At 40.6% G+C, this 26,677-nt stretch overlaps 2 protein-coding genes across 8 annotated transcripts in view; both read left to right on the top strand.

Moving 5' to 3' along the window:
* The window catches only part of dock8 (dedicator of cytokinesis 8), a 53,336-nt gene extending 31,768 nt beyond the window's left edge, over positions 1-21,568 (top strand). For 2 of the 3 annotated variants that reach the window (XM_023393548.2, XM_087170247.1), the window contains 24 exons: positions 486-635; positions 928-1,041; positions 1,261-1,416; positions 1,802-1,941; positions 2,165-2,328; positions 2,896-3,047; positions 4,139-4,321; positions 4,549-4,675; positions 5,123-5,213; positions 5,371-5,467; positions 6,156-6,290; positions 6,601-6,753; positions 9,267-9,425; positions 9,527-9,627; positions 10,940-11,132; positions 11,759-11,902; positions 12,648-12,779; positions 13,107-13,241; positions 13,625-13,714; positions 14,498-14,734; positions 14,853-14,996; positions 16,105-16,211; positions 18,924-19,094; positions 19,786-21,568. In XM_023393548.2, the coding sequence (XP_023249316.1) occupies positions 486-635; positions 928-1,041; positions 1,261-1,416; positions 1,802-1,941; positions 2,165-2,328; positions 2,896-3,047; positions 4,139-4,321; positions 4,549-4,675; positions 5,123-5,213; positions 5,371-5,467; positions 6,156-6,290; positions 6,601-6,753; positions 9,267-9,425; positions 9,527-9,627; positions 10,940-11,132; positions 11,759-11,902; positions 12,648-12,779; positions 13,107-13,241; positions 13,625-13,714; positions 14,498-14,734; positions 14,853-14,996; positions 16,105-16,211; positions 18,924-19,094; positions 19,786-19,837 (3,327 nt within the window). In that variant the 3' untranslated portion in view covers positions 19,838-21,568. The remainder of the gene's footprint in view (positions 1-485; positions 636-927; positions 1,042-1,260; positions 1,417-1,801; positions 1,942-2,164; positions 2,329-2,895; positions 3,048-4,138; positions 4,322-4,548; positions 4,676-5,122; positions 5,214-5,370; positions 5,468-6,155; positions 6,291-6,600; positions 6,754-9,266; positions 9,426-9,526; positions 9,628-10,939; positions 11,133-11,758; positions 11,903-12,647; positions 12,780-13,106; positions 13,242-13,624; positions 13,715-14,497; positions 14,735-14,852; positions 14,997-16,104; positions 16,212-18,923; positions 19,095-19,785) is intronic. The other variant, XM_023393549.2, reaches the window with a different exon arrangement.
* Positions 21,569-24,103: 2,535 nt separating this feature from the next.
* Positions 24,104-26,677, top strand: part of aopep (aminopeptidase O (putative)) — a 78,213-nt gene continuing 75,639 nt past the window's right edge. For all 5 annotated transcript variants that reach the window (XM_087170238.1, XM_023393539.2, XM_023393537.2 and 2 more), the window contains exons 1-3: positions 24,104-24,936; positions 25,214-25,383; positions 26,069-26,321. In XM_087170238.1, the coding sequence (XP_087026364.1) occupies positions 24,104-24,936; positions 25,214-25,383; positions 26,069-26,321 (1,256 nt within the window). The remainder of the gene's footprint in view (positions 24,937-25,213; positions 25,384-26,068; positions 26,322-26,677) is intronic.

Raw genomic sequence — 26,677 nt, 5'->3', positions numbered from 1 at the left:
TATAGTGTGATGAATAAAAAAGGCATTTTGAAAGTGCTGTAGTGGGTAATTTATCAAGTCGTTTTACCATTTATCATTACCAGTTTTGGAAGTGTATCATCACTCACATACACTCTCATCCCCTCAGTTCATCTCACATATTTATGTCTCTTCCTTCAATAACTTCAATAAAGGATGCTCACTTTAATTAATAACAGGAATGTTTTGTAATTTGAATGAAAAATGAAGATAGAAAATGATGATAGATAATGAAACGATGCTCTATTATCATCAGGTCACCGTTTTTATCATATCAACTTTGCGTCTGCCAGGTTTCGTGACAAATGATCAAATTAGTACATGCATATTTATCACTTGTTTTCAATTAACATGCATTTGTGTGTGTCATCACTTAATGCATGTCATTGGTATCTCCCATGTTGTTTGTAAGTTGATGATTCATATGTATGAATTGTGTTTGTTCTGCATGTGATTACTTTTAATAGGTGAAGAGCATGGCTCAGCACGTGTCTCAGCTGGACAGGCAGAGTGTCCCTCGAAGGAGTCGCTTTTCTGACCGATTTAAAGATGACATCACCACCATCGTCTCTGTGGTTACAGCGGAGATAGGGACCATCCTTGTTAAACAACAAAAGGTAAGGGAAATGAAGATTAGGACGATGACAAGGAATTAAGTTAATCTCAGACAAATCAATGTAACTTCCACTCCCAAAACTCTCTAAAACAGCATTTGCCTTCTGTTCTCCTTGGTTGGGTAGACACAGTTTTAGCCTCAGCGTACATGTTGTCGGTGTCCTCCAAACCGCAGGGATATGGACGTGCTAATTATATTTGCCTATGTAGTATCAAAAGCTCAGCTTGCACAGCTAGATGCTCGACAAGATCCACTCAGTGCGGCTTACTGTTTGTTGATTGTTATTGTTTTAGGAGGTAGAGCAAGCAGAGAAAGTCAACATTAGCCTGGCCTTCTTCCTCTATGATCTGCTGTCTCTCATGGACCGAGGATTTGTCTTCCAGCTGGTGAAAAACTACTGCAACCAGGTAGAATGACACTGATAAAAAACCAAAACTCTTTACCATGTGTCTTTCAATACGTAATGTTAAGTCAGAGGAACTATTTTTTTCCATGAATAAGTGCATGAATATTTATGTGTCTTTGCTCTGAAACTGTTTCAAAGACATTTCATCGAACATCTGCATTGATTCTGTTGCATAAAAGCATGAGTCAAGTGATTATTTTTCGCTCTATTTCTCTCCTAGATGTCAGCTAAAAGTGTTTCAATGCCGACATTGATCAGCATGCGCCTGGAGTTCCTGCGAATCTTGTGCAGTCACGAGCACTACCTCAACCTGAGCCTCTTCTTCAGCAGCCCTGCCTCTGCCCCCGCCTCACCATGTCCATCCATCTCATCACAGGTGACTACTTGTCTGTCCAAATTTGCTCTTACTGCAGTTGAAGTATTTGCATTAGCGTTTTATGTATAAAGTTGGAACATCTTACTTATTTCTTATTTCTACATCGACAAGGTTGAAGAAAAGAAAAAGTTGGGGCCGACATCCCCTCTAGGAGAAGAAAACTTTGAGAAAAAGAAATAAAATCAGAGAATCAAAATCAGTCAAATTGAAAAGTGGAGTTTAGGGAGTTATCAGATAGAGTAAAAGAGATTAGATGGGATTCAGTCAGGAAAGCGTGACATAGTTTTTGATGGACTGCTTAAAAAAGTACTCTGGTTTGTATTAAACAAAGATCTTATAACAACTGTGTTCCTGCCTCTGTCTTGTCTGTGTCTCTCCTCCTCAGAGTTCCGGTTCATGTAGTTTCCAGGAGCAGCAGAGGATCTTGGGGCTGTTTGAGCTTTCTCAGGAATTCAAGCAGCAGCACTACCTCGCGGGGCTGCTGCTGACAGAGCTCAGTGCCGCCCTAGACATGGAATCAGAGGGGTATGGAAACACAGCCACTTTCAAGTTGTTCCCAAGACATTACCTTGTTATTACAAAGCTGTAATATAAGTTGACGCTTAACTCGTCTGCTGCAAGTCACGCAAGTTACTGTTTTAATCTTTTATTTCAGAGAAAGATAAGATGCCAGGCTAAATTAAAAAATTAAAAAATGTTCTTTTCATTTTCAGTAATGCATTTAAAATGTCCGTGTGTGTGTTCACAGGGGAAAGGTCCAGAGAAAGGCCATCAATGCCATCTATAGCCTGCTGTGTTCTCATGATCTTGACCATCGCTGTATTAAACCTGAGGTCAGAGCCAAGGTGGCTGCTCTCTACCTCCCCCTGGTGGGCATTATCATTGACTCCACCAATTATCTGGACTTCACTGGTAAACACACACACACACACACACACACACACACACACACACACACACACACACACACATAGGTTTCATACACGCTCATTCAGTTGTATGCACTTGAAGCCCTTGTTGGTCTATAAAGTTCATGTCATCTCATCATTTTTTTACTCATATGGTACATACAGACTTAACTTCCCCGTGGTAAACTTGGTAATACACTTGCAGTTTTTAAGAACAAAAGAAAATATGCCCATTCTTAAGAGTTGGTGATCAGGTATGATAAGCCTTTCGTATTTTCACAAAAGACAAACTTGAATTTGCCCTTTGCCTTTACTGGAAAACTCAGTTAAACAGGTTCTTCTATCCACTGTTATGTAACTTTGTTTTGATTTTGCTTTTTTATCTGCAAGTGTGTCTGACTGTATTTAACTGCAATTAAACATCTATATATGGATGTGTTAAAGCTTGATTCCTGTGTCTATTTTAACTTTGATAAAGACACAGGAATGTCAAAACTTTTGCACAGTTGAGGTTCTGTCCTCCGGTCTTCTCCTTCAGTTTAACATATTTGATCCCTGTTTGTCTCTGTAGTTTCTGACACACGCGGTGGGAAAAACAAAACGGGCGGACCTGAGGATGACCTTGAAAATGTCCCACCCATCAATCAGTCTGTTGCCATGGCGATCGCTGGAAACCCCTTCAACACACTGGGACGGAATGTTCTCGTTTCCATGGCATCAATGGTAAAATTCTGAATTAATTTTGTCATCTGGGGGTAATAACTGAGTTATGGTATGCTTTTCATTGTTTTTAAAAGTTCAAAAGTGCATCTGTGGATGTGTTTGTGTGATTGTATCTGTAAGTATTCTGCTTCCTAACAGGTGAGCTGCACTGACGTAGATTGATTAGCTGTCAGAGCCGCACACACACTTCATCCATCCTGAAAAATCACACACCCAGACATACATACACACACACACACACGCTCACATCTGCAGGAGATGGTTTATGGGCAGGCATTGCCATCATAAGTGAACAGGGTCGTCCTCCCTGACAAACACATCCATCAAGTGTAGCAACAGCAACAGCAACAACACTACAACTGAACACTGCCATTCTCTTCCTCTTCCTCTGCTGCTTCTTTCCAAGGGATGAATCAGTTCCTTGTAACATGAAATACTGTTGTGGAAAAACTGATTTTCACACAACTGAGCCATCGGCCTGGTATCCATCAAAAATCCAAACATGGCCTTCAGAGTACTTGTTCCTCATTTTCAGGCTGTTCCCCCTTCAAACAATGTTTGAATCCTTTTCTCTTAGCAACAGAAACGGTTTTTTAACGTGAAACATATTTTCATATACACAAGTGATGTTTTTGATTAAATGCTACAAATATTTGACGTTGCTTCTGCTGAGCTTCACTCAGTCCTGATGTGGAACAGATACCTGGAAACCAGGTTCTAGGTGAGACACCTTGAGCACTTGGAGGTTAATGACTACATTTATCAAAGGTGCCACACAGTGAAGCAGCAGTGGCCCTCTATAGTAGCGATTCATCATCACACAAATGAAGGTAAATCAATCTGCAGTAGATTTAACGCCTATTAAGGGGAAGAGAACAATACTTCACTAAATCCAGTGAGAAAGAACTGTCCCGCCATGTTTGTGGTTTAGAGAAGCTTGTGAATTATATAGGGTTGCTTTGACAGATACACTTGTTATATACACTCTGCGTATAATGGGCAAAGAGAGTGCAGATGCTCTCTCTCTTCAGTGAGAGGCACATTATACTACATCATGCTGCATATCTGTCTCTCTTCTCTCCCCTTCCCAGCATGGTAAATCCGTAGCCACCCTGGCAGCAGACACCAGTCGCCACCTGTTGGTGTGTTTCCTGTGGGTGATGAAGAACGCTGATAGGAGTCTAATTCAGCGCTGGACTGTAGACATGCCTCCTTCACAGCTCAACAAGCTACTGGAGCTCCTCACTATCTGTGTGTCCTGCTTTGAGTACAGGGTCAGTTTGCTCATTTATTGACTAGTTTTGCAATGTTTTGTGTCGGTGCAGTTGCAACAGTCAGTTAAATTCATTTAATGTTCATAAAAACACTTATGGAAACTCTGCATCAGGCATGGCTGTGTATTTGTATGTCTTGTCTGCATGTGCATTGATTATTACAAAATATTCCAACTCTACGCACGTTGTGTTTGCACCTCGTGAACATGTGTGTTGTGTGTTTGTAGGGTAAACAGAGCAGTGATAAAGTGAGCACCCAGGCCTTACAGAAATCTCAGCAGGCCAAGCTGCAGCTGGAAGAAGCCCTGCTGAGAGGAATGGGAGCCCGCGGGGAAATGATGAAACGAGTTGGAGGTAGAGCACTTCCCTGCACTTTAAGGGACACAACTTGGGATTGCTTTTCTGTCGCATTTAGAATTGCAGTATTTCAAAGTTTTGCACATGAACTAACTAGTGAGCAAACTTTCAAAATCTTATCAGTAGTTTATAAATGGAAAGAACAAGTCTCAGGTTACTCAATCTTCCTGTGATAGTCAGGAATTTTGAAATAAAAATGTACTGTGGTAGTGTACTGTAGAGGAAAAAGTAAACATTGGATCACTGTGAAAATATAGTTTAAAATTGTCTAATTTTTATCAACAATCTCTTTCACAATTCATATGATTTTCTATCTGCACTGCAATAAAATAAAGTTCATGGGTTCTAGTGATACTGTTTAGTGCGTTATCTGTACTCGACCTAAAGTACATAATAGTTTTCGTACGAGCTGATGGTGATGATTATCTGCTTTTGAACCCTTAGCAGGAATGGATAGGACCATAGGCCAGAGAGAGAACCTGCGCTGGAGGAAAGACCTCACTCAGTGGAGACAGACCAACGATAAACAGGATAAGTATGTTATGAGAATTGTGTCTGTCTGCTTCCTAGTTTATTTTTGCTTCGTCTGTGACTGTCTGTCTTGCTCACAGCCTATCTTAATCTATATGTATTTTTTTGCTTTCTTTCTCTTCTCTCTGGATATCTATCTCACTTTCATCACCTTCCATTAGGACTAAAGCAGAGTTGGACCAGGAGGCTCTGATCAGTGGCAACTTGGCCACAGAGACCAACCTCATAGTGCTGGATCTGCTGGAGACCATCGTACAGGTCAGACAACACTGCCCATTACCTGAACCCATGCAGTATCTTCCCACACTGTGTGGACTGTTACAATACAGAACATATATTTTATGTACACATAATCCAGCCCAGCAATAACTACTAATTTTCTCATGTTGTGGTGTTAATATTTATTATCTTACACTATATTATAAAGTTTTTGTAATATTTCATCTGCAGTGGGTGGTAGTGCTTTCAAGCCATTTCTCAATGACGGAAAGTCAACGAGAAATTATCTTTCATTAGCAAGACCTATTAAAAAATCGATTTATGTGCTTGCATAATTGATGTACCAATAAAGTTCCTCACTGGGTATTGAAATGGTCCCGGTTCAGCTTTCTTTAGAATGGTTTGAAAGCACTAAGCCAAACCAGAGAAGTCTCATATAGTGTGTTATCACTTTGTGAATCACCATAAAACAGAGGAAAAAACTGTTCGCGTAGAACACAAAGACGGCTTAATAATACTGTCCACACACACAGCGCTTTTTAATCTTGGCTCAAAACATATGATAGACTGCACATTAAGTCTTTGTGTTGTAAAGGTCAGTTGTGTACTTTCTATCTATCTAAGCCCTTAAAACATTCGCTTATTGCTCTCAAGTCCCCAGCTCATCCGCAGGTGTTGTCATATGTCACATGTGAGTTGTTCATTCTTCCATCTGTCTCACGTCCAGGCGGTGCCATTAGCTGAGTGTAAGGACAACGTGGTTGGCGGGGTGTTGAAGGTGTTGCTCCACTCACTTACCTGCAACCAGAGTACAACTTTCCTCTCTCACACCTTCAGCACACTCAGAGCGCTTGTTGTCAAGGTACTTTCATTATGAGATGTGTGTGTGTGTGTGTGTGTGTGTGTGTGTGCGTTTGGGTGCTTTTTGTGACAGTTCAGGAGGAGGTGTGTGGGTTGATATGTTTACATGAGCAGTATCTGTGTCTAAATTAAATGCTCTTATTTGTTTGTGGGGGCGGAAAACTGCTGATACAAGCCAGATTATTTATATATATATGTGCCTGTGTGTGTGTGTGTGTGTGTGTGTGTGTGTGTGTGTGTGTGTATCTGTGTATGCTACCTTGTGTCTCTGGTATTATATTATTTGTCTGCATGTGCATGTTTGTGTGTAGTTCGGGGACCTGCTGTTTGAAGAGGAGGCGGAGCAGTGTGCGGACCTGTGCCAGAAGGTGCTTCAGTACTGCAGCAGCCCTGTTGATGAGAACAGGAGCCAGGCCTGTGCCACCCTCTATCTCATCATGAGATACAGCTTCAATAATGCCAGTGTAAGCAGACACACAAACACACACACACACACACACACACACACATAATCACATAGAAAAGATGATCCTGTGTTTATGTTCCAATGGGTTGTAAGGACGCGCGCACACACAAAGCAAATGTCGGGCATGTGTTACCTTTCTGTCAGATAAAACCTTATCTAACATCTGAGCTTGCAGAAGAAATTGCATTTATGTCTATAAACTTAATTTAAGTGCACATGAGAGTTCAGAATTGCTTATGATACATGTGTTCATGAAGACACACAGAAGCAGGGAGTCACACACATCTTATCCCATCTTCTCCGCTTTTCCCCTCCTGCTCGGCTTTAATGTCTTTTCCATGTCTATTTTGAGCGTGCCGCAGAAAGTTTCTGCTGAAGGATGTGTCTCCGAGTAGGGAGCAGAGAGATATGTCACTGTCTGCCTCCCCATGTTCCTACCCCTCTTTAACTAATGACAGCCAGACCTCTGTGTGTGTATGTGTGTGTGTGTGTGTGTGTGTGTGTCAGTACATATGTATGTGTGAATGTGTAAGTAGTATATGTGCATCAAGGGCAGGGAAAGAGAGAGCGAACGTGAAAGGGGCGGAAAGGAGGAGATCATGATGAAGATAGAGCAGTGTTTTTTTTTTTGCCAGAGGTGAAGCAGTGATGGAGGGAAGTAAAAATGAAAAAATAGATAATCGAGAAGAGACAGATCTGAAGGAAGGAAGGTTTGGGATAGAGTATCTTCTTTCATTTTCTCTGCTGGTTCGATAACCCCTGTTGCAGTCGATATTTCCTGTGTTTACAGTCTGTACTTTTTAATGAAAGTCAGACACCAGCCTGTGGAGCATGCTTGCGCGCGCACACACACACACACACACACACACACACACACACACACACACACACACACACAATATCTCCAGTTTAAAGAGAGTATTTCCCCTCTGCGTGTCCCAGCGTATGTTTGTTTATATGGTGTATACAAATGGAGCTGTGATCTGAATTAGCGTAGCAGCCGTGACTCATTCATACAGAACTTACTCTCCTCTTCCTTTGTTTACGTTTTTATCCCTTCATCCACCCTCCTCTTGCTCTCTTGTCTGTCACACACACATTTTTTTCCCTCTCTCCATCCCTTCAATTTTAGACTGTGGTAATAAAAGGAGAAAATACCTTTTTTTTTTTATTATTTTTTTTTTTTTTCCTAGAAATGGAACAAATCATAAAAAAAAAATACAACAAAAAAAAGATACCTGTGGTTGAAATGCGTCCAATTATGGAAAGGTTGGAAATAAAGCTAAAGGAAAAGAGACAGATGATAAAGAAAAACAAAGAGGGTTATGTGTTGACTTAAGCTCATTTAGGTTACCATTGAACACACACACACACACACACGCACACACTTGTGCACGTACACACTGAGTTAGAGGGCAGTGATGGGTGGTTAGGCTCTGGCTCCATGCTCAGTTGAACAGAATGGGGCCGTAGAGATGATCCATGGGTGATTATGTCTCTGCTAATGGGAGATCATTTCCCGCTTAGCTGGTCATGCTGGAGATAGATGGGACTTCACACATACACGAGTACACACACACTCTCTCTCACACATGCACACGGCCCTCACTGCAGAGGATGGAGGGGTGTTTGTCAGGCCTGTTATCTCGGACAGGTAGTTTGAAAAAGGGAGAGACGAGGCAAGGGAATGAAAGTGAGGAGAGAAAACAATAAAAACAGGTCGAGACGAAAAAGATTTTTTTAACTGAATGTTAGAAAATCCTCCATACATCCACACACACGACAAAGTACACTATGTAAGCATTTTGATTTTCAATTTATTCTACAATTTATTTTACAAGTATGTTCTGCTGGCCTCCTGATATGTTCCAAGAATAGAGTATGTTTGATGAAGTAGTTCATTATTTAGAATGATTAGCTCTGCCTCTATACAGATATAGATATAGATACAACATCAACTCACAGAATGAGTGGTACGAGTTGCAAGGAAAAGCAATATTAGCATTTGTATGTCCTATATTTTGCTTTTTTTTATTGTATAATGTAAATTATGTGATTGAGGACATTTTCAAAGACTATTATGAAATTTGAAGCATGTACCTCGGACCTGCCGATGGCCTGTCTCTGATAGAGAGCCTCTTTTGCTGAAGTAGATACATGCACTGGCCATTATTGGAGGTTTTATGGTAGCTGAGCAATTTAGGGCAAAATGTAGTCATAAAGGGGCAGAAGAGGGAATCGTCCTATTCATGCAAAGCTGGATTTGTCTCTTATGTGTAAATGTGCTATGTCTAGCCATTGAATATATTACATTTCCTTCTTTGGCTTGAAGAGAAGGCATCAAAGGGAAAAAGTTTTCATTGTGGAATCTGTGGAAATCCATAGTTGCATGATATTCGTCCTTACAGAGCTTCAGTTTCACACTAGAAATGTGCACTTTGTCTCGCTGTATGAAGCAAACACTAAATGTGAAACACTGACATTCACCGAGGTCCCCTCTCTCTTGGTCAGAACTTCTCACGGGTGAAGATGCAGGTCACCATGTCTCTGGCCTCGCTGGTGGGCAAGTCATCCGACTTCCAGGAGGAATACTTAAGACGCTCGCTCCGTACCATCTTAGCCTACGCAGAGGAGGATACTGAGATGCAGAACACTCAGCTGCCCTCGCAGGTACAAAACAGTACACACAATCGCACAAACATGCACCAAAACTACTGCATTACATCGCTGATATTGATCATATTGTGGCTCCGCTTCGTCTGTGTCATCAGGTGGATGAGCTTCTAAGAAACCTGAACAGTATTTTGTCGGACACAGTGAAAATGAGGGAGTTCCAGGAGGACCCTGAGATGCTCATGGACCTCATGTACAGGTTAGAAACAAAAAGGCTGTCTCCTTGTTTCTGTCTGTCTCTGGTGTGTCTGTCTCTTAATGTCTCCCTCTCTCCTTTCCTCTCTTTCTCTCATCAATGTGGTTTCTCTCTATGTTGCGCTGCTGGTTTCTATTTCTCTGTGGTCGGGGCTGTTTTGCCTCTATTTGCTGCCCTCACTATGGTAACCATGTGGTAGCAGTTTAGTCTTCTGATCTGGCTTTGTGTGTATGCAGATGCAAACAGTGTGTGTGTGTGGGTGTGTGTATGTGTGTGTATGTGTGTGTATTTGAGTTTGTGTGTATGTGTGCGTGTGTGTGTGTGTGTGTGAAAACACTGAGACAAAGAGAGCATACATGTGCTGTATGTTGATTTAGGCACTTTACCTCAACATGCTCTAATGTCACCTACATGTATCATTTATCATGCACCTTTCTGTTTGAGTTTTGGTCGCAGTGACCTGGTGAGTGTCTGACAGTCGTGCAGAATGACTTTACACATTTACCTACACTCACCCCAGCATTTACCTCCAAGCTCCCAAACACACACAGGTCATTGATGCAAAAAACATTTGGTCTCCAGATGCTTGAATTCATTTGTAAGTATAGTACAGTGACTCACCTGCTTTAAAAATACATTTTCATGTGTTCAGTGTTGTACACGTATTCCAGTATTGTTAGGCTAATGATTATTCATACGTTCCATGAACAGAAAAACATTTTCCATGTTTTTTGTTCACGATAAAACCCACTGATCTGCTGAACTCACTCTCATGCACACATTTTGTTTTGGGATATTTGCTGTCTATTTATCCATATATTGTACATTTATGTATTTATGCCTATACTGTAATTAAATTGACTCATCTGCTTCAGTTTGGTCAGGAATATTAATCGATCTCCCTCATATTTTTTTTACATTACAAATGTGTTAAACTTTTATTTATTTATTTAGTTTTATTTTTATTTCTGTTTTTTATTCCAAAATATATGGCTATAAATGATGTCACTGACATTTGCAGCATAAACATTTCTGCAGTTAATCCACATCTTTAACTACCACTGCACCACCTGCATTATCTTGTCTATGTTTATTCGTGAAGTGTGTCACAGTTTTCTTAGCCTGTTTATGATTTCTGTTTCTAAATATTGTTGCAACTTAGTTTTTATACAGCCTTTTTGGCTAAGTCATTCTTGGGAAAGAGATTTTAATCTTAATGAGGCTTTTACCTGGTTCAATAAAGGAAAAGGAAAGAAGGAAAAAAAAAAACAAAAAAAAACAACAGACAAATACCCTCCTGCTCCTCCCTCCCCAGGATAGCGAAGGGCTATCAGACATCTCCTGACCTCCGTCTAACCTGGCTGCAGAACATGGCAGAGAAGCACAGCAACAGGAAGTGTTACACTGAGTCGGCCATGTGTCTGGTCCATGCTGCTGCCCTGGTGGCCGAGTACCTCAGCATGCTGGAGGATCACAAGTACCTGCCTGTTGGGAGTGTCACATTCCAGGTAGACAACACAAATATTGATATATTCATAGGAATTAAAAGTAAACACATGTTAAAAAGAAAAAAAAGAAAAAGAAAAAAAAAGAGCAACAATTACGCTCACACAAAATAACCATTCATCATTTGTTTGTTGTGGCTGTCGGTTGGTTTGTTGAGCAGAGGCAAACCCTCCCCTCCACAACACACCACATCACACATCTCCCCACGGATTACTTCCAAATTTGGTTGTGCGTGTCCAGAGGGGGGAGCTGTACACTCATAACGTCAACATGTAAATATGGTCCCCTGGTAGCTCTGCTTAACACAATACCTTTGAAGATGAGAAAGGGGGGGGGGGGTGCTCCTGTGGGAACATGTGAACAGTCTGTTCCTCTGAACTGAAAACAAACAGTTATAACAGTATCTATGATGATAGTGTCATCAATGAGCTGTGTCACACACAAGACCTCTGTGGCGCTCTGGTACAGGACGCTCTAACCTGCAGCAGTCAGCAGGTCATTGATTGGATGGTCATCAAATTAGCTCCTTTTCCCACTGTAGGACATGTCCTTTTAAAGCCAGCCACGTGATTGATTATTTGATTAAGAGGGCTAATTGATTGATTAGCTGACTGATTTTTCTCCTCAGAACATCTCTCCCAACGTGCTTGAGGAGTCGGCGGTGTCGGATGACATCCTGTCCCCGGACGAGGACGGGGTGTGTTCGGGACGCTACTTCACGGAGGCCGGCCTGGTCGGATTGCTTGAGCAAGCTGCTGAGCTCTTCAGCAATGTGAGACAATGAAGCTGCACCGATTCTCTGATGTTTATGTTTAGGGTTAAATGTAAAAACCCCTATCTTTGTCCCAAAGCCCTACTACATACTAATTCTTATCGAGTTTTCAGTGTGGTGAATGAACTATACTCAAAACAATGTATGTTTTTTGAGTGTGCCGTGGATGGAAACTATTCTCCCATTATATAATGAAATCATGGAGTTTCTCACAATTGGGAAAACTAAAAGTGGGGAAACTAATTTTAGATGTCAGTGAAACAGCTTCAGGGACATATAGTTCTTTGCAAAACATTTTGTTATCTCATTCTGATTTTAATTGGCAGTGTCATTCTAAAGTCGCAGTTTGGTTGCCATTTCACTTTTCATGCATTACATCATTTCATGCTAATATTTTACAGTAAAGTCTGCTGATTTCATTTCTAACTGCTATTTTAACAATTTATTAGGATGATTTACATAATTATATAGACACATATATATACATAAATATATTCCGTGTCTTATTTCACTACATAACACTGAGTGTGTTGCGTGTAGTCCAAGTGGGCATTTAAGTGGACCAAAGAACCACCGAGTTCATTGTTATAAGTTACAGTGGGTAGTATGGCTTTAGGACTCAGCAAGTGTTTGGACGGTCGTACCATAGAACATTTGGTTTATATTTTTAGTGTTAAATGCAAATATTTTCTCTTTATAAACTGTATATGGTCATGCTAACCAGCAGTAATGGCTGTCTCATCAGGGTGGTCTCTTCGAGGCAGTGAATGAGGTCTACAAGATCATCATACCAATCCTAGAGGCTCACAGAGATTTCAGAAAACTGGGATCCACTCATGACAAACTACAGAGAGCCTTTGATAACATAATTCAGAAGGTAATAACTATATGGTGCTGTAGGGGCTCCTTCATTTATATAATCAATGTTAACACAGAAATTAGAAAACCAGTAAGATACTGTAGTGGATGAGGTATATAGAAGTGTTAAAACGAAAAAAAAAGACATTTGACATTATTGCGCTCAACAGTAAGAGTTTTTTTTTCAAAGTTTTTATAGGTATATCAAGTTTTTAAACTAAAGTCTTCAAAGTGTTCTTCACAGTAAAGATCCCATAAAAAGCTATTACCATAATGAGAAAGAATATGTTACTGATGTTATACTGATTAGAGACTAGTATAAAACCTTCTCTGTGTTTCCCTGCAGGGCCATAAGAGGATGTTTGGAACCTATTTCCGGGTGGGTTTTTATGGGGCCAAGTTCGGCGACCTGGACGAACGAGAATTCATTTACAAGGAGCCAGGGATCACACATCTGCCTGAGATATCGCACAGGCTGGAGGTACAAATGTGTGACTGCGGTGGAATGAAAGGAGGGAAAGAAGGTGCCTGACTGGGCTGGTGAAATCCGATAATGACTGAGAGACTCTTGAGTGAACAGAATGACTGAGGGCAAGACTCACAATCATTCATTTGTTTTTAATGATTTTCTTTTTTTAGCGAGCGTGGAAACCTTGGCATTCATTTACATGCTTAAAGGGAGAAATAACGTCATGAAGAGGAATACAATGTCAGCCTCACCCTTGGATTAAATAACTCAGTTATATACTTATAGCCTTGAGGGACAGTGAAATCTGTATAACATTTACCAAGAAGCTCATACTAGACTATAACTATGTTATGGGCGATAATGTATAGTAACTACACAGTTTCTCTCACTCCTAGAACTTCTACAGCCAGTGTATGGGGGAGGACACGTTGGTGATGATCAAAGACTCTACACCAGTGGACAGAAAACAACTCAACCCCAACAAGGTAGGAGACCATAATGTCACACCACTGATTGCTACTACAGGTTTGTCTGTACTGTCATTATTACACAATGATCTTAATGGCTAAATTTAATCTTTGCAAATACTGATTTTATGTTGCTAACATTAGATAAATAAGGAAATAGTACCTTTTGGTTATACTTCGTGAACACAGAACCAAACTACAGTGGAGTGTATGTTAAGTAGTAGGTATGGTAAGCATGGATTATAGTATTATAAACAGTAATGGAAATATTGATATATGTACAGAATATGTGAAGTTACAAAAAATGTATTAATTTTAACAGGCAGAAAATATCTAGACAAGAAAAATCATGTTATATACAGATACAGTATTAGTATTTCCTAACGTAGACATGTAAAGAACGAGCACATTTAGAATTATGCAGAGAATTGTTGAAAGGAAATGTTAAAAACTGTCTGATGCGGAGAACAAATGTGTGTGTGTGTGTGTGTGTACACGAATAACAACGGTCCTAAAAATAAAGATTAGTCCAGAGGGGAGGAATGCAACAATCAGCCTAGAACAGTATGACGAGGCACTGCACTGATGTGTCTCCCTTCAGCATCCTCCCTGCTGGCTGAGGCTAAGGCTGTTAAGAAAGGCAGCACTGTACACTCTGATGGCTGTTGGCAAAATAAATAAATACATACATACATTAAAAAAAAAAAGAAAGAAAGGCAAAGCAAAAAGCACTGAGTTTTTATCACAGCTACAGCCTGGTTTTATGAATAAAAAACAAACTAAACCACCCCTCCTCTGCAGGCATATATCCAGATCACTTACGTGGAGCCCTACTTTGATGACTATGAGATGAAAGACCGGCTGACAAACTTTGAGAAGAACTTCAACCTGCGGCGCTTCATGTACACCACGCCCTTCACCAAGAGCGGACGGCCACGTGGCGAGCTGAACGAGCAATACAAGAGGAAGACCATCCTCACCACCATGCACGCCTTCCCCTACGTCAAGACTCGCATCAACGTCATCCAGAAAGAGGAGGTAAGAGCCAGACTCACGGTGTAGAAGATATAGTGGCTTTTAAGACCATTTCTCCACATTTGTCGCTTGATGATTGCAGCAACAGATTTGAGCAGTATTATCTGACTTTTGCTTCCAGTTTGACCTGACTCCTATTGAAGTGGCCATAGAGGACATGCAGAAGAAGACTAGAGAACTGGCAGTTGCCACACACAGAGAACAGCCTGATGCTAAGATGTTACAGATGCTGCTACAAGGCTCCGTGGGAGCCACTGTTAACCAGGTAATATATGAGCATTGCAGGGATTTTGTGAATGAAGGCACTACTTCCATATTACACTACTGTCTGTCTGCTGATATTATAGCTTAGATGATCTCATACACGTTTAACCAATAGTGGCTGCTCTCTTATCATACATGGCCCTTTTGTCCCCTGAGTGTTCCTTCTTAATGTGCAGGGGAAAAATAAACCAGAATAATTTACCTCTATTTGTCTTATCACATTTACAGTTTCCATTGTAGTCTGCAGGTGGGAGACATGACAGTGATCACACATCAAAGCCTTCACCTCATCCATAACCCTAATCCTTCCTTTGCTTTTCCCCTGATTTTGTTAAAACGTCAATTCATGGCCCCTCTCCCTTTCATGTCCCTGCTGCACGGCATGCTGAACCGGAGGTCTCTTTGATCTGATAGCTTCCAGGTCCTGCCAGCATGGTGAATGTTGGAGTAATGATGAAGCTAGCTACAGCGTCTCCGCTCCCTCCCCATATGCTTTATCTTCCAGCGTCTAATCTGACAGGTCCCTCGCTCCGACCTGATGGTTGTATACATAACGCTAATGCTCAGCAACTCTGTAAACATATAACTCTTGACTGTAATCAGCACAGGAGACTGGGTTTCTGTGTCTGCGTCCACAGCTCTGTCACGGAGGGACTGAGGCCCAGGCCAAATGCGTTTATGATGCTAATCAGAGCTGTTTAACTGTGCCTGTCGTGATGCAGGCGCTGTGCAAGTGTGCTGTGGTTTTATGATGGATATAAGTTAAGCTAACAAGATCTCATACTGGGCAAATGGGAGCCAAATGGTGGGTGTATGCGGGCTTAGCTCTGACATTAGCCATGCAGGAGGCTAATCATTGGCTCCTTCTCTGATCTGATGTTTAGTTCAGCATCTTGCCCTTTAGCTGCATCAGGCATTCAGTTAGTAAGTCATTTCCCCCTTTCTGAATGAGGGGCATTCTCATCTCTCCTTTGTCCACATACTCTCAAACACTTCCTCTCTTACCTCCTCTCTTTCCTTCCTCCACTCTGTTTTTGCTTTCTCTTTCTTTGTCTCTCTAACTCTGTCTCTTTGTTTTTATCCCTCCTCTCTCCGCTCCCCTGTTGTAGGGCCCATTGGAGGTGGCCCAGGTCTTCCTGAATGAGATCCCAGCGGACCCAAAGCTCTTCCGTCACCACAATAAACTGCGCCTGTGTTTCAAAGAGTTTATAATGAGGTAAGATGCGATCAAAGAAACACCACCTTGTGACAACACACTGTACCAAAGTTATGCAAAAATGAGGAAAAACATTGCAAAAATAAATTTTTTCACGGTGAGCCATAAACCTAAAGGAGTTCACCAACTATTTTACTTGAATTTGCATTTCTTCTCTTTATTGTTACCAGTGGCTGGCTCTGGCTCAGTAGGTGGAAGTTTAGAACAATACTTCAAAGGAATTTCTGAGTAGGAAATGCAGTATCTTTGTGAGACTCAACTTAGAAGAAGTGAAAGTCTTCTCCAGGATGCTCTATGTATACACTATTACTGGTGCCAGCGGAGGAAGATAAAAGAGCCGAGTGTCAGTCAAGATGCAGAGATGGAAGTGATAATTGCCACTAAATAGCAAAACAGATGATAGTTAAAGGAATTAAACAGGTAAGGGGATTGTGAATGAATATGACCCATTGTGACAGGGGATATTTTTTTCATTTCCCACATGAAGGTGGAGGATTTTTCCTCATAATATCACTGAGCAGTTTTTTCCTCTGAAATTGCAAAGGTTTATTGTTCCCAAGAGTTTCATTATATTTTGAATATTCAGAACATAATTTAAACCATCCTACTCACAGCAATGTGTCTGAGGATATGCTGTTTTTGTGTGCCGTGCATGTAAGCGTTTGTGTATTGGTGTGCGCGTGCATGTGCGTGCCATTTCATCTTCTGGGCGTGTGCTGTTTGCCTTCAAAAGGTGGTTTTCATTTTCTAACCCTCATGTCACATTCCAGCTGCCTTGATTGCTACAAGCAGGTTGGCAAATATTTACTGTAATTTCAGAAAGGTTTATTTCCTATTCTAAATCCAGGCAGGATGGCACTGGACCCTTTGTATGCCAATCTTCTTGACAGTGGCTTTCTTATAAAATCCACTCAGGAAAACACTGTTCTCTCTGTTGGTCATCTTTTTCTCCACTGAGCTGAATCTCTCTCGTCACATACAGAATGCCCCCCTCAGGCAGCAGGCCAAACATCCAAACATGTCATCTGCTGTGCAGCTCGTTACAGTAAACACTGATTTTTAATTGCTTACTCATTACTGTGAGCCGATGCACTGTAATGTTCAGGGTAGGTCCATGCGTTATCCATCAACTTTGCAATCGTTAGAATATTCTTACAATATAGATACTGTACGTATCACAACAGTGCAAATTTATGAAAAACTGTGGTGTGCTCCTGTGCAATATGATAAAACTCTACTCGCATGTAAAATCCAAACCTGATAACTTACAGTATTTTGTTGAATTTTATTTATGATGATCTTAGAATTATAAATTTGGACAGCTAAATTTTATTAAACCATGACATAATCTTGTATTGTCATGTCATATGATTCGACCAATACACTCACTCACTGATATATGATAGAATTATTCCCTGGTCCTGGCGCAGGGGCAGATAAGCCTTAGAAAAATGTATCAAGATATTTAATTACTGTCTAAAATAAAAAGCAAAGCAAAAAAACAGGAGCAACCAACATATCTTCAAGAAAAGCCCTAACTGTACTGAAGTCAAGAGGAAAATCCATGACTTGTCTTGAGAAATCAGTCAGCACAGTTGTTCTGCGAAAGGAGTCTCGGATGCTACTGTCACTTGTTTTAACTAGTGTATTTATTGCATTTCTGAAACATATTTTCAGATTAAGGCTTGAAGAGAGGAATGTTATGGGTGCTTGATTGATAGGAGTCGCGGCCTGTCACAGCCTGCAGTGCTTCGGATAATCTACTTCTAATATCTGACAAAGATGAATATACAGGAAGAGCCAGCCGATCATATAAATGACTGGAGAAAGCACTCTTATGTAGTCAGTTCATAAAAAGAAGGCACCCAAATATTGTAGATACTCATCAGGAGAACTCCTATTAAACACTTCAAACCAAGTCGGATAGAGAGCTACAGATGTTTTTATGGCTAGGGAAAATCCTTTACCCTTGAACTGTCATTAATGCTCATTACCCCACGTGTTTACTGTATACTGTTACATGACATTACAGTTTCCATATTACCCTCATTAAAAGCTAAGAGATAAACTCAGGCATGTGTTTGCAATCATCCCCGTCTCTCTGATTTCCTGCAGACTGCCTTGTATGTTGGCCATTATACATGTCATGATAGAGGACTGCGGGCAGACCCTATGTCTGACCTTTTCTTTTAGTCCAGCTCAAATCTTGTGGTACTTTATCATACGGCATTCTCCATTTTCCACCACATAAGGGAGAACGAGATTTTTATTTGTTTGGTCATTTGTGAGTTTTACCTCTGCTGCTCCTGAAACTGCATTTTGAAACAGCCTCATGGGTTATTTACAGTTTAGCTCACATTCTAGCAGAGGTCCTTGGAAAGCTGTAACAGGCATATATGAGTTCCTTACAGTCAAGTACATTGTTAACTCATTTAGTGTTCTGGCTTGCAAAGGAGTCCAATTTATGTCAAGTAGTTACAGGATGTTGTTAGCATGAAACAGCACAGTGCATTTCTGAAGGTTTGAGGATAGAGAGGGGATTACTGCAAGATTGGTTTACATAGAATCATTGTTGAAGCTGTTCTTCAGTCTGAGGTTATTGCATTACAAAGGTCAAGAAGTACACTCAGCTCTTTTTTCATCTCATGCAATGTCATTTAAGAAAATGGATTTTGAAGCTGATTCCAGAGAGCTGTGCTCTCTGTCCCGTAGGTGTGGTGAGGCAGTTGAGAAGAATAAGCACCTGATCACATCAGACCAGAAGGAGTACCAGCAGGAGCTGAAGAAGAACTACAACCGCCTGAGAGAAAGCCTGAGGCCGATGCTGGAGAGGAAAATTCCTGAGCTCTATAAACCCATCATCAGGCCTCGGCTGGAGAACAGGTAAACAGACCCACCAAGTCAAAAGGCCAATACTGCTTTGACAAGAGAGACTGAGGTGGAAATAAAACACATACCATTGATCTTTTCATCACTATGATTGCTGACCCCAAAGTAAAGTGACAACAAATGGATTCGAGCAGAGATCCATTCACACTGTCAGTGTCACCTTTAGAAATATTGATAGCTGAGGCAGGGCCACAGTGCACAGATTGAGAGTTGAGCCCATTGCCATGGCCAAATTACACTCATGTATTAATAAGGACTGATTACTCATGTGCTCAAGTAGTTTTATGATCGACCATGATAATCTTGGGACATCTCGTAACAATTTATTTCCACGCTTCAAAGGGCAAACTATCTACCAAATTTAGATTTTTCTATCACTTTCTATCAATTACTCTTGACTTGGAATGTCAAGAGAGCTTCCAAAATCAGTTGGACTGATATTTACACCAGCAAAGAAATATGAAAATATGAAATAAAAATATAGCCCTGCCAATACTGGGTCTTTAAATCTGACATTCCAGTTGTAAAGAGTGAGTAATTGAAATAAAATAAGTCCAATTTTGTGTCCAGCTCATGGAAACATTTACATTATGTCTCTGCTGCCCTACCTCCTCATCGTCATCATCATTCCTTACCCCCCCCCTCCTGCCTCCTTGTCTCATCCACTGCCCTCTCCCTCTCACAGGGATTCTTTCAAACGTCTAAGTTTCCGCAGAGCTCCGGAGGAAAACTCCTGAGATGCGACGGCTCGTCTGAGAGAGAGCGCTACGGAGAGGAAGGCGAGACTGTCACACAGCCGAGAGAGGAAAAGAGAAGATAAGATGAAAGAGGAGAAAAAACAAGGAAAGGAACCTCTGGTGATATCCTTGCACTCCTTTGTGCGGGAGCAGTACATTGTGTCCACAATGGAGGACTCACAGTTTCTCAACAATCCAGCAGATTGTGTGTGTGCTGTATGTCCACTTTTACGATTTGACAGTTGTTTGTTACAGGAGAAAAAAGAGAGTGAGCACATAAAAATAGTGGAGTGGGGATCACAAGCAAAGTGTAGCTTATTGAGTTTCACTGTAAAATCTTCAGATGCTTTGGCTCTGTTGATTTCCTTTTTTTTTTGATAACTGCAAGTCCTAATAATGCTGCAAACATTTCCTCTAAGTTGGCAAAGAAGCAGACTATAGTTCCTCTCTGAGGTCCTTGCTGGCCCAGGGCCTGTATGTGTGCCAATAAATCTGGTGTCCTGTTTGTATGTATGTAAATGTTTGAATGGATGTGTCTTTATTTAGATAATGTTTGGAGTGGAAGATTTTAGTGCCATACTGAAGTCACTTTGTACTTAGTGATGATAAATGATTCTGTTATGTGCTAAAGGGCCTCTGAAACTCCCCTCTGTGCCAGTTAGGGCAGCAAGAGTATGGATGGTTTCTGCACTTGAAAAATAGATACAATTACCTGTGTAAACTCTTAAGGCCATACTTGTGTTATTATTGTTGGGCATACAGTACCTGGCCATGTAGATAATAGAAGAGTTTAACTTATTAAGAGTGATCTGATGTAAGTTCACAGGAGGCAGAGGCTCCACATAGCTTAAATCTAAATCCACATTTTGTATATAGTAGAGGTATTACATCAGATGATTACAATAATGTTTACAAAGGTATAAAAAACTATTTTGCTTTTTATTTTATAGAAATGTATTTTTAGATAAATAATAGCAATAAAGATATTAATTGGAAATAGTATACAGTAGGCAGGATTCAGTGACTGAATGTGCTGTAACAATCTCAGTGTATGTTCTAGCAGTTTCAGTACCTGTATGTAAATAGATCACTTCCTGTGATACACACGGTGCCAAATTTAATTCCTTTCTTATTTACTTAGGGACTGAGATAATTAACTAGACATGCAATATTTTCAGAAGTCACTCCACAAAGCTGTGCTCTGCATGTGAATAATGTTTACTCCATATGTCCGTATACATTCCAGAAGAGAAATTTACTACTGCTTTGGAGTATTGAATAGTGACAACCTGATTTTATTTGACATCCATGAAATGGCTCATTTCATTGGTGTTATTGTGCAGCTCATCACTGTATTTCAGTAATGTAAATGTGTTTGGCATTTCAAAAGTGGGTACACATTTTTATTGACATTAATAATTGTTTGAATATTTACTATTTCCAGTTACATCTCTTATTTATGAACTGCAAAATGGTAAAATAATATTAAAATGTTATGCAGTGTGGGTATTAATTATTGATTAAAATGTATACCTTTTTTTGAAACATGCAGGATATTGCTGAGAGTTGGTGTTATAAGATATATTGGTGGTATTCAACCACTGGAGACTGCAATTATGTTTCTTTGAGTTATTTTTATGTTCATACCTGTTGTGTTTTATTAAATGTGGACATTTAACTCGTCATGCATACAATGCTGTTGAAGCACCTGAATAAAACTTAATATATGCACATGTGTCATTACTTTGTCAATACAATATTTTTATTTATTTATTAAGTCTATCTGTCTGTCTATCTGTCTGTCTGTCTGTCTCTGTTATTTTAGCCGTTTATAATCCAGTTTATCCAGGTTAAGGTTACAGTTATTCAAGTTAGTAGTTTTATAAAATAATATATGGAATTATTGGAATATATATATGGAATATAAAATAGTTACTACATAGTAATAATAATGCTGTATTTATTTAATTCATTTAATTAATTAAAAAATAAAATATGATTTTATGGGTGATTTCTTTAGCACTGTGACAAATACAGATTATTTTACTTCTCAACGATCAATAAAAATTCTTAGGTGTTTTTTTTCTTTCTTCCCACAAATCTCTGATAACCTGAGTGTGAAACTACAAAGCGAGTTTAAAAGGCGGGAAGAAGCCGGGTAAAGAACTACAATCTGCTGCCGTCGCGTCAATGTGACGACATCACCGCTCGACTTCGACATGACGGATACCGGTTGATGATTTCATTCACAACAGGCGAGTAATTGTCATCATGGATGCACTGTGATACATCCGTGCGTGTGATGCCCAGGGGTACGTTGGCAGCTGTTTTGTAGCACATTATTTAAGACAGCGTTGTCTACAGTGAAGCGGGTCATTTCAGACAGCAACGTTGCAATAGTTTTGACTGCTGTTGACAACAGACTTTTAATGTGAAGTTATCCTTAACTCCGTAGCTAACGTCACGCTGTCAAGTTAGCTTCACACCACCAAAGTTTAAAAACTCAAACGTGAATTGGTAAGATAACTCACTGTCTTTTATGTGTCACAACCTTTTTATATACAGTCTATGGTCACAACATGCTAGTGAGCTGTCATGTCATACGACTTCAATCGCTGTATCTATGTGTGTCAATGTGCTTAACCTTAAGTTAATAAGCATTTCTACTTTTGCTTTGAAGCTAGACTGTAATTAAATAAATATGAGGGCTAGCCCTTGAGACCTTCTGTCAGACTGACTTACTGACTGTATATAAAAAGCTCTGACTATAGCGTGCATGAAAGGCAAGCTCTTACCTGTTTTGCCTGCAAGGACACTATGTGCCCTGCCCTGTCAGTACAAACATTCACAAAGATTTATAAGTTATTAACCTTTATCTATTCAATCTCTCTCTTTACTCCTAAGCCCATAGCAACCCACCTGGAAAGTTGAGGTTATTACAAAGAGAAAAGATGTATCGCATTTAGCTAATTTCTGTCTGCATTCCCTGGGCACGTGGAAGCAAACACTTATATAACTAATTCAGTTAAATACAAGTTAAAAATAATAATAAATGCAATCATAGATCCAGATATAAAGACACAATTCAATAATTACACCCAACACTATAAAGTATATTATATACTGTAAATAAGCAAATAATTTTGCACTAATTAATCACAGATACTGTGTCAGTGTCAATATTAACAAGACCATCCATTTTTTGGCATCAGGTGAAAAAGTATGGAAATCTACACGTGTTCCCAAAGTATCAGGAAGCTTATTCTGTTTGTTAATGGCTTCAGATGAAAAGGCCAATTGTGCGAAGGCAGAGAGCAGTTGACCTTGAAGCTCTGATCATTTCCTCAGAGCAAAGTTGTACAAAGCTTGTCAGTGGTGGAGATGCAGCACAGTGAGTTATTTTAAATGTAATTCCGAAAATAAACTCTCAAATTTCAAAAGTGGAGCCACTCTTTTGTTATTAAATTTTATCGTCACTGTATGCAGAAATACAGTGACCATGATCACCACTCTACAATTGGGTATGTTACTTCATTCAATTTAGAAGTGTAGTAGTACCAGAGTGGTCATATAGGTCTGAGATGGATGTTTTTTAGCAAACCTGGGAGATATGGGGTTTCTGCTTTATTTTTCCTGTAGCTGTAGATCTTATCCCCTGTTTTTGCGTGCTCATAATTTTATGAATAGATTCCTGCACTGAATAACCTCTGAGGATTTTGTGCTGTAAATGGTAATTGCACCTCTGTCTTGCCAAGCCTGCCTCATGCCCCGAGCAGACTAAATGGAAGGATTGTGACAGCATAAAACTCTCATATACAGCAGGAGAGCTTTAATATAGGCTACTGCAGACAGTTAGCTGTTCCTGGCACTGGACTGAGGTGTTTTGCTATTACTGCTTCATTAACACAGATCAAAATAGGATCATGAAGGTGTTTTTCATTTTTGGAAACATTTGTGGAATGTGTGAACAGATGGAGTTTGACACTTAAGTTTGAGTTTGAGTTTGTGTTAAGCATACAAACCCTGACAGAGTTGGCTTCATCACAGTACACTGACAGAACACTTCATTCATAGGCTGAAGTAAGCACATCTGCACACAGGAAGCCATGGAATATCAACTTATAGTTTTGTCTGAAACTTACATAAACACACATTTGGTCAATTAGCCTATGATACATAAAAAGTTTGTAACATGAATAAATAAAGATTTATTTTTGGTCTTAGGTCCAGCAATTCTCTACATAACTTTGACGCAAGTTGTGTGACATGGAGCCAGATGTGGACCTAAATCCTGACACAGATGACCTTCCACTCCGAGCCAATACGAACCACATACTTGTCAGACATTATGTGCTGGACCTGACTGTTCACTTTGAAAGGAAGGTCATCAGTGGTAGTGTCGTTCTGTTCCTAGAGCCATGCTGTGGGGTGAGCACTAAGGCTGAGGATGGCACCGGACCTGGGGATGGAGCTGGCTCTACAGAGGCTGGAGCGAGTCAGGATGGGTCTAGATCACGGGATGTGGATTCAATAGAGGATGGAGCAAAAGGACTTGAGAAGAGTATGACAAGGATGGATAAGATGTTTGGTGCTAGAGAAAGAGAAGGAGATGAATTTCAGGCTGTTTCCGGGGTTGGGTCGCAGACTGCAGCTGAAACAAAAACTATTCATTCTTCGCATTTGTGGGAAACCAACAGTGACGGCGATTTCACCTTAGTGCTGGACTGCTGTGACCTCGATGTGTCAAAAGTTGAAGAGGTGGACATCACCTCTGTGTCAGCCATGTCTAGTCTCCCATCAGAGGTCAGATCTGAGAAGTCTGGAGTCAGCTCAGCGAACCCACAAGCAGCCTTTTTTCAGAAACTCATCTCCCTGCCCTCTAGCCGATGGAGGCAGAGGCACCAGCTGTTTTTGCTGTGTAGCCGTGCCCCTGGCGCTCAGGGTGGCAGTGCACTGCATTTTCAAAGAGACCGATGGAGTCTCCAGGTGAGGAAGAAGGGGGCAACGTCCCCTCAGGAGTTCCCTCGTGCTGTCAGGATCTGCTATGAGACAAGGCCGACAGGAGGCTCTGTGAGATGGACCAAAGACCAGGACAACAGGTTCGTCTCAGGATGCAAATCATTAAACCCATTCCATAAAACAGTGGTTTTTATAATAGGATTAAGAGGGAGGACTCCTCTTAAAGCTCATATTTTGAGCTTGCTGTATTAGAACAGAATAATACTGATTCATTAATTCACAAAAACACGCCACAGGCTGTTATAGTCTGTTCTCTGCGTGGATGCTTTGCGTGTGTATATGTGTGTGTATATTTGGTGGATCCTTTGAGCATTGAAATGAGGGTTGTTTATAGTTTACCATTGTTTACCCTTCCAGGGTGTGTGTTTACACTGCCGGTTCTCCCATCAACAACCGAGCCCTCTTCCCCTGCCAGGAGCCGCCTGTTGCCATGTCAACATGGCAGGCAACAGTACGGGCCCCCAGTGAGTGTGTGGTTTTGATGAGTGGGGAGGAGCAGGCTGTACCTATTGAGGACAGAAACACACGTAAGCTGTTATTTAACAAACCTTTTGTGGCAACCAGTAGAAGTCAAGTTGATTTTAATAATATATCACTAATTCACAAATCACAAATTTACTTCACAGAGCTTTCGTTCTGTGCAGCATACAACACCTTCTGTCTTTAGACCCTTGATTAGAAAATATGGCTTATTGTTGATTGACCATTTGTTCAATAATAAAAGTAAAGTTTATAAATTTCACTTATTTTGTTGAAGGGAAAAGGGGAGTATACAGAATCATGGTTCTGAAACAGTCTAATTCTGGTATCACTGGGACCTGAACTTAAGTATAATGTAGGTACTCGTATAGAAAACAAACTTCTAATGAGCCGTTATTTTTTCACTTTGATGCCAGCTTTTTTAAGCCTGTCCACATCTCAGATTTTTTCAGTAATTCAATTAGTTAAAGTGTTGTGCTCTTTCAACCAAAACAATTGGAGCTTTGTTGATGAGATAAAAAAAAAAAAAACAGCGTTATCTTTCTGTATCAGAGCCAGAAAAATAATGACAGAGAATGTGACTGTCTACTGATTTATTATGGCAAAAAAAGAAACAAATTCAGTCATATTTTTTCCTTAATCTCTCTCCATGCTCTCTGTCATCTAAACTCCTCTCCACGTCCTTACCGCTGACATTTTCATCCTCTCTTCTTCTTCCTCTACCCTCTGCAGGTTTCTCCGTCTGGAATTACTACGTCACTATGCCCATGCCCGCTTCCACCTTCACCTTGGCAGTGGGCCACTGGTGCCAAATTACAGCAGAAATTCCCCCAGCATTGGAAAGAGGGGTGAGGGACAGGACGGATTGTGGTAAGACTGCCAAACCTGGGGCTGGGTCTGCGGAATGGACTGAGGCTGAGCTCGTGTCTGGACTTGGAAGCTCCTCTGGTGCAGTAGTAAAGGGCTCTTCACTCCAGACTTGCAGGTATTTTATTATTTTTCCTGTGTTCTTTTCTTCTTGTAAGACCTCCTCCTACTCCTCCCCAGTCTGCTATTAACGCAAGTCTGGCCCTTCCACATTCCACGGTGAAACTTTCCTTTCGCCATACCAAAAAAGGTGCAGGTGAAGTTAGGTTGATGGATAGGGTGCAGCACTCAATCAGCATTTTATGACAAGTACATTAAAGCTTGCACCACAGTACATTGGGTTCAATGCCCAGCAGAAATGGTCTTTGGAGAGCGAAAAAAGGCAATGCTGACATAAATTTTTATAGAGGTACATGATACAGGGTGTAGGCTGGGACATTAGTGGGGGCTGGCTTACTGTGGGCAGGGCAGGGT

The sequence above is a fragment of the Seriola lalandi genome, unplaced genomic scaffold (assembly GCF_002814215.2).
Source record: "Seriola lalandi dorsalis isolate HSWRI2012SDOR001 ecotype SW California unplaced genomic scaffold, Sedor1 jcf7180002054938, whole genome shotgun sequence".
Classification (NCBI taxonomy): Eukaryota; Metazoa; Chordata; class Actinopteri; order Carangiformes; family Carangidae; genus Seriola; species Seriola lalandi.
This window is presented reverse-complemented; position numbering and strand designations above follow the sequence as displayed.